Source organism: Pinus tabuliformis, chromosome 9 (genome assembly GCF_031772625.1).
Source record: "Pinus tabuliformis cultivar Carrire ecotype Pingquan chromosome 9, CPIR1, whole genome shotgun sequence".
Classification (NCBI taxonomy): domain Eukaryota; kingdom Viridiplantae; phylum Streptophyta; class Pinopsida; order Pinales; family Pinaceae; genus Pinus; species Pinus tabuliformis.
Window position 1 is genome coordinate 1,737,118,051 of NC_142307.1, and position 8,667 is coordinate 1,737,126,717.

General features: G+C 40.7%; 1 protein-coding gene across 1 annotated transcript; it reads left to right on the top strand.

Moving 5' to 3' along the window:
* Positions 1-230: 230 nt before the first annotated feature.
* Positions 231-2,772, top strand: LOC149155644 (uncharacterized). The gene is made up of 2 exons (XM_089444480.1): positions 231-404; positions 2,014-2,772. The coding sequence occupies exons 1-2, from the start codon at positions 231-233 to the stop codon at positions 2,770-2,772; spliced, it is 933 nt and encodes a 310-aa protein (XP_089300606.1).
* Positions 2,773-8,667: the final 5,895 nt, after the last annotated feature.

The window sequence follows — 8,667 nt, forward strand, 5'->3', positions numbered from 1 at the left end:
ACTGGAGTGCGCAACTACAACATGTGCTAGAAAGCTAAAATGTTACTACAGAAGAAGGTGATGAGGATCCATGAAATATCAACCTTCCTGAGTTAGAAGGACTGCACAAAGTAGTAGGACTTGATGTAAATATCCTTGATATATCGTATTCAGTAAAGAAAAAACAAGTAAATATTGGCTTAGAAGTAGAACCAAAGTTCACGCACATTGGCGACTATTGGGTTGAAGACATGGTAGGAAAGGTTGTTGAGTTATTGTATGAATATCAATACTTATTTCCAACAAAATTCTCTGAATTGAAGGGCATAGTAGGTGATTTGGGTGTGATGAAGATCAATCTAAATCCAGACGCGAAGCTGGTTATGGAGCGTCCATATCGACTGAACCCCAAATACAAGGAAAAGGTATGAGAAGAGTTGGATAAGGTGCTTGTGACAGTTATAATTGAGCCAGTGGAAGAGTCAGAATGGGTTAGTCCGATGGTGGTCCTGGAAAATTAAACAAAGGGTGACATAAGGATCCGCGTAGATCTGCGGAAGTTAAATGATGCATGCATGCATGACCCCTTTCCTACACCTTTTACAAATGAAGTTTTAGAAAATGTTGGTGGACAGGATATTTATTCATTCATAGATTAATTTTCGGGATATCACAAAATTAATATTGCACCGGAGGATAGAAGAAAGACTACCTTCACTACACAATGGGGATCATTCCAATACATAGTTATGACTTTTGGACTAAGAAATTCTCCTACGATATTTTCAAGGGTGGTAGCCACAAAATTCAAGGAATTTATGCACAAGTTTCTAGAGGTCTACTTCAACGATTGGATAGTATTTGGGTTGGTTAAGAAACATGTTTCTAGTATGCACCTAATGTTGGATACATGCAGGAAGTATCAGATTTCCATGAATTTGAAGAAATTTATTTTTTGTGTACCTTATGCAATAATGTTGGGACATGTCATATGCAAGCAGGGATTGATGGTAGACCCTGCCAAGATTGTTGTAATTATCAATTTGGATCCACCCAGGAATGTAAAGCAGCGATGTGAAACTTTCGGTTATACAGGGTATTATAGAAAGTTTATAAAGCCATGCACGCAAATCATTGCGCCAATGGATAATTTATTGAAGAAGGACACTACATTTTTATGGGATTATGACTGCCAAAAGAGCTTGGATGTTCTTAAGGAGAAGATGGTTACTATGCCAATCCTAGTATTCCTCGATTGGAAGAAAGAGTTTCACGTGCACGTGGATGCATCCTGTATAGAATTGGGAGTCATTTTAACTCAACCAAGTGAAGGAGATATTGACCATCTGATTGCCTTTGCAAGTAGGAAATTATCTAATGAGAAGGGTTAGCCATGGTATATGTGGTACAAAAATTTAGGCATTAGTTTCTACGTCAAACTTTAAAATGTATACGGATCATTCTACATTGAAGCACCTGGTCAATAACTCTATGTTGGGGGGGAATATCTTTGGATGGTTGCTTCTCTTCCAGGAGTATGATTTTGAAGTGATAGTTAAGGCAGGGAGGTTAAATGCTGGACCTGATCACCTCCATAGAATTGAGAACGAAGAAGAACTCACTAACATTGATGAGCGGTTATGTGACACACATCTTTTCACTGCTAGAGTTGTTGATGAAAATTTTTTGGACATTATTTTCTTTCTACTATCGTAGCTCTTGAAGGATACATACTGTAGCAAAAAAAAAAGGAACTAGTGGTAAGGGTTGTAGATTTTTCATGCATTGCACGACACTTATATAAGATGGGATTCGAAGAAATTCTATGTCGATATGTACCTGAGTATGAATGACACAGTATTTTGAATGAAGCACGTGGTGGTGTCATAGGAGGACACTATGCAGGAAATGAAACTGTGTAGAATATTCTGTGAGTAGGATTATGGTGGCCTGCAGTACACATAGATTCTGTGCGATGTGTATTAGAGGACTGGAAGACCATCGTAAAAAGATGAATTTCCCTTAAACTCACAGGTCACGCTGCACGAATTTGACAAATGGGAAATTGACTTCATTGGAAAAATTAATCCACCAGGGATGAAGACGAGTGCACGTTATATTATCACTATGACTAACTACTTGACCAGATGGGCCAAGGCACATCCTGTGAAGGATTGGAGCACAAAAATTGATCTGAATTTTATATTCGAGTACATTCTATCACAGTTTGGGTGCCCTAAGATCCTCATGAGTGACCGAGACTCGCACTTCTTGAATGAAAAAATTAAGCCATTGATAGAAGAGTTCCAAATGCACCATCAGAAGAGTACGTCGTATCATCGCCAGGCGAATGGCACTATCGAAGCTTTTAACAAAATATTGGAGAATGCCTTAATGAATATCTATAATGTTAATAGGAATCATTGGAATGTGCACATTCCAATGGTTCTATGGGCATATAAGATGACTTGTAAGAAATTGACAAGGGAAACACCGTTTAAATTGGCATATAGACAAGAAGCAGTGATGCAAATGGAATATATAGTGCTCAGTTTAAGGACCACAACAGTAACTGGGATGGTTTGTCGTGACTGTATAGAGGAATGCTTAGTGCAACTTCTTGCAATGGAGGAGGATCAATTTTTGGCTACTTTTAATCAGCAAGTATATAAAGCTAGGGAAAAGGCATGGCATGATTTCCACATTAAGCAGTGCATTTTTAAGAATGGAAATTTGGTCCTAATGTATGACACTAAGTTCAAAACGTTTGCAGGGAAGTTCCAGATGCATTAGTTGAGACCCTATGTAATCAAGGATATTTCAGATGGTGGCACAGTGCAGCTCATGAAGCTGGATGGGGAGTTGTTTCCTATAAGGATTAATGGAAACATATTGAAGGTATATAGGGGCGATCCCATTCCTATGAGGTTGTGATGATTGTTGGCTTAAGGGGTTTGGCCTAGGTTCAAAGTTGTTTGTGGCAAGAAATAAAACCCTAACTCTTGGCCCTTTCGGCAACAACCAGCATAGGGCAGGCTGCAATCTCACTAAAATAATTATTGGGGGATGCTAGAACAAATTTTCTGCATCCAGGGACATGTGATAAGTGGTTTTTAAGCTTTGACAGCTCAGATTTTCCTTTGCACAGATTGATAGTCTCCTATGGCTTGCTACTGTAACATTAAGGCACCGGCTTCTAGAACTTCACAAAGGTCTACAATTAGTCTTTGTGGACCCTAAATAGGAAAATTATCCACTTTCACGTATTAATCAATAACCCTAGATCTGCCTTTGTGTAGATCTATCCAATTCATCCAAAATCATAAAAGAAATAACTCTTATAGTCGCAGAACTAGATAATTATTTAAGTCATGCACAAATACGATAGATTCAGTGGTTTTCCACAATATTTATTCATTATTCCTATTAAGAAATTGACTGCATAACATAAATAATTACCAAAAGGAATAAATATAAAAATAACCAGTAGCAACCATAATCACATAAACACACATGTTTATCCAGGAAAACCCCAAATCTAGGGAAAAACCCAACCTAATGATTTCTCATTATCATTGGCCAAAACCCTGGCCAATCCAACCGAGTGAGCCTTCACCGCTCACCTCCAGGCCTACTTTACAACGAAGTCCTTCCAACATTTTATAAGCTCCATTACATATAATACCATGGGAAAAATACTATGGGTGCATAATAACATGTGCCCCAAAACCAGCAGTTTTTATCTGGTCAACTTTGACTCTATCCCAAGTCAAGTTTATCTAACAATTCCCCCCGTAAGCTTGAGTTGGGGTTCCTTAACTAACTCCAACCAAACCTACTAAGTGAGATAATCCCACTCACTCTAGCCCTTACCCCCCTCAGAGCTTTTACCCGGGGTATTGTTAACCTGACATCCCCCCTATCACCTAGGTCTAACTAGACTTTATTAGTGATTACGTTGGGGTACACATGCCTTACCAGGTCTTACAGTAGTATGCCCATTTACATGAAATAATTTTGACTTCTTTAAATATATATTTTTTTTATTATTATTGTTGCTGCTATTCTGACCCATCCTCTCTCAATTTGATTTTCTCAAAAAAATTCTATTAAGCTGCTTGAACCAACATCATTATAGAATTATAATCTACCATGAATTCCTTCATTATTGTATCGATCTTGACTCTCATATTCTGTGCACAATTTGCAGAATGTGTGGCTGCATGGGATGAAGACCTCTCCCTTCCGCCTCACCATGCACACACAACACAATGGATCCAACCCTCCATCGTGGTTCTGGTTGTCATTACTATCCTACTCCACTACCTTTACCATTCCCCTACATCCCATTCTTCAGTGAAGCCAATCCATCGTTGAGTATTTTCTTGGGGAATGACTCCTGCACCTTCAAGAAATTCTCCTCTCTGAACCCTTCTTTCTCGTCGACCACGCAATACAGCCTGGAACCCCTGATCAGAAAAGCATAATGCTAAAGCGGAGTTGGCCAGAAATCAGTGTAGACAACATGGCAAGGTTGGGCGTGAAGCTTGCAGATCCAATTGGAAAATTCCGAGGTATTCTACATAGTGGCCGAGAGAAATACCATTTTTATAGCTGGGGGGAGAAAAATTATGCTCTCGTCCCACATGACCCCACACACCCGGTCCTTCATGTAGTGAATCTTGTCAAAGATGACCCAAGAAACCTCTTTCAAAACCTCAGAACCTCTGTAAAGCATCCCTTTGAGAATCTTCATGGTCATATCGAGGCACGAGGCATTCAAAGGCATGGACATGTCACCCGTCATTAACCCTACATCTTCGAATTCGTGGCTAAGCTCTCAGTACGCACCCTTGCTCCCTTTGATCACAATGTTGTTAGACTGGATTTCTGGGCCAATAATACTGGGTGCAATGCCTGGTATATCCAACACCAGCCGCCATGAGACATGCCTGCACTATGTACACATAAACCTGCCCTTGCATGGTTCTGATCCCTATAAGCTGTCAAGCAATTTCTACACCTGTGTGTCGCTTCTTTCCACCACTTCATGGCCTCCAATGCCCGAATCCTCCTCCTGTCCTGCAAAACCACACTCCTCCTCTCCTTTTAGGAAAACACACACGAGGTGAGACGAAGTGACCTCGAACCTGAGACTCGGAGGAAGCACCTGCGAGACCGTAAATAACAAGATCAAAGGTATCAGTACACACGGCAACATGGTGACAACCCGCCATGACTAGCGCAATGCAACGCACATTATACACATTATTCTTTCATTCACCAAGCCAATAAAACCCTTGGCAACAAAAGCGTCCCTTTGAAGCCAAAATTTGGTTCTAATACCAATTGTTAAGAAATTGATTGCATAACATAAATAATTACAGGAAGGAATAAATTTAAAAATAACCGGCAGCAACCATAATCACATAAACACGCATGTTTATCCGAGAAAACCCCAAATCTGGGGAAAAGCCCAACCTAATGATTTCTCATTAGCATTGGCCAAAACCCTGGCCAATCCGATCAAGTGAGCCTTCACCGCTCACCTCCAGGCCTACTTTACAATGAAGTCCTTCCAGCCTTTTATAAGCTCCATTACATATAATACCATGGACAAAATAATATGGATGCACAATACCATGTGCCCCAAAACCATAAATTTTTATCTAGTCAACTTTGACTCTATCCTGAGTCAAGTTTATCTAACAATTCCATAGAAAGAAAATTATAAGTGGCAAATCATAACATAAACAGAATCAACAGTAATGCTCAGATTGCAAGATAATTCTTCAAAATCAGCCTATATTTATCATCAACATTTAGATTATAGACTCTTTAGACCTGCTCACTCAACTGCAGGGGTCCACACACTTAGCTACAGACTTACCAAGGCCTCCCATGCACTCAGCTACAGGAGCCTTCTCCTTTTTCCTATGTACAGGAAGCAAAGCCTTTCTACCTTAGCACTTTCCCAAAATAACTTCTTCCTTCACTTCATTACTATTCGTTACCTTTTTGACTCGCTATGACTCAACTATATATAGCTTTCTTCAATACAATACTACAGTCCATCGACCATGGGTGAGTCTCAAAACCAACCTATTTACTTACCCAAACTAGAGGCTAAGACCCCTTTGACTTTATCCACCTACACGCTCTGCATCCTCATTTTGTAAAGACATTACATATTTTACAATGACTTATACAAAAATTGGGTTAGCTAACCCAAAAAATGATCCTAGGGACCCTATCCCAACAGGCCCCCAACACAAAGATCATGACTCACCCTCGAGTCACTCAACTAGTGCCTCAATCTTGCTGTGGAGACCACCCATCTCAACCTGTAATAATGCTACTTTAGCAACGCTCTGTGCCTCGGCTTGCTACACTTCTTCGACTAACTTTTCAGTTGTTGGGCCTTCCACTGCTAGGCGCATTGCCCTCTTTGTCTGTTGCAACACCTTTAGCTTTTCCTAGAGTGATAAAGTAGGCTGACAAGATTCCTCTAGCCATGACTGTAATCTAGCCATTAAAAGGGCCTCTTTCCTCTACAATTCTTCTATTTGTGTTTGCAGTTGCTTCCATTCATGTAAATTCTCAAGGCATTATGCTGGCACCAAAGTGCACACAGTTGCTCAGACCTCATCGATGTTCATCTTCTACAAATTTGAGTCCTCCTGCAAATTTTTCCATAATTCCATTTCTTGATCGAACATCATTGCACATTCAGTGACTATGGTATCCAACGTGTTCATATTCTCCTTGATTGTTGCTCCGCATTTCTCCCAAACCTCTGGCGGATTCATTAGATGCAACTTCAACTACAACTCTGATATCTTCATTTGGAGGTTAGAAGTAACCCTGACAGCTTCATCCTTTGATGTGCATACTACAGCAACCAATTTCCTTACTTTTACTGAAGCTTTGGCATCCTCCGGGATGTTCAATTATGGCACTGTTTTGCAGGCTTGCTCTATTGTTTCCTGTAGGCTCTAACTTCGTTGTTGCATCTCCTCCTTTACCTTGAGTTCCTATGCTTTCTCCATGAACATGTTTTCATTATTTACCATGAACTCACTGATGAATGTGACGGCGCACTGCTCTCTGATCCACAACTCATCTGAAACCCCTTGATGCAGTGCATGGAGGGTATGAAGTGGTAGTGTGGCCAAATTCACTCCCATGACTTTCATCGTACTGAGCACAGTGTGATCCTAATCTGATTCTGCGCAAACAAACCCTTCTAGAAATGGTATGGCTCTAAGGTTCAAAGTCCATTATAGCTCAACGACTGTCCACTTCCTGGTGTCAGCCTCTCTTGCACCTTGCTTGCTTTCACAATGCCCACCTGAATCCTACTAGTCTGGATCTACAACTCACATAGATCCTTTTGGATGCTCCCCAACGTCTACATATATTGTTTTTAAACTGTTGCAACAACTCAGTTGTTGTGTCTCTAACCTTGTCACTGATCTCATTGAGATCACCTTCTATAAGCATCATCGGGTCAATGGACATCTACTTATCATACTTATGCTTTTTGTGTTGTCCACCAGTCTACTCCTGCCCATGCCTCTTTAAGGTGAAGGGAGTTCTCTGATCCTCTCCACCTCCTCCTTCCTATTCTGAAATCTCCTACTCATTTCTGTGTTGTGAAGCCAAATTTTTTACTTCTTTTGTATCCAAGCATTGTTTCACAGCCTGCTCTTTAGAAATTCACTCCTTCTCCACCTATTCCTCTTGTGCAACTACCTTAGCAACAACTTCCTTCCTCTTATGCTCAATGAGAGCTCACGTAGCCTTTTTAGTGACTTCCTTACTCTTCCTCGCAAGGGACAAGTGCACAACAGAGCTCTCTGCACCTTTACTTGTACCCACCTAAAGCTTAGTGGGTTCATACCACTCTGTTCGCCAACTCCTCACAATCTCCTGCACGTTCATCTCAGATACCATATATGGAATCTTGTGCCATATGTGCTTTGGGTCCTTGCGCTCATATTGACACACTGTGGAAATCAGCCTTGAACTCTGTGTAGGTCATCAATTGTGTGAACAAGGATGGGGACAACCTTGGCCTTTGACTGTTAACCATTCAAAGGTCCATATCCATCAGAATCTAGAAAAAATTTTACTCCTTGATCTGTTTCAGATCCTTTATTTTCCACAACGAAGTGAACCTTGCTGCCTCGAGTAACTATTCCCACTGCGAGGGAAACTAATTGTCCTTCGGCAATATCCAAGCTACTAAAACATTAGCTAGTAATAAACACGCGTAGCAGAAGGGCTTGCTCTCTTCCTGAGCTTCTCGGAAGTTCGTGATGAACTCCTTGCATATATATTTTTCCCAATTGTATTGAATTGCCTTCGCGCACTGGGTTACTAGTGATACTACCAGTTCCTCATGATTTTTCCCACAAGAATATGGGTGGAAAACTACACCACCTAGTCTTGAATAGAGCAAATAGAATATCCTCATGACTTCTTAACAAACCCATACTTGGTTTTCATCTTATCTGCTAATTCTTTTTCCCCACTTTTCCCTCCGAACTCCTTGGCAGGGTCTGCTCCTTTATAAGGCATCTTTGTTATCTAATGGATTAACATGTCTGTAATCAAGATGGTCTCCTCAAGCCATTGACACCCATCGTGCACTGGCGTGTGGAGTTGGCTCACACACACCATGTT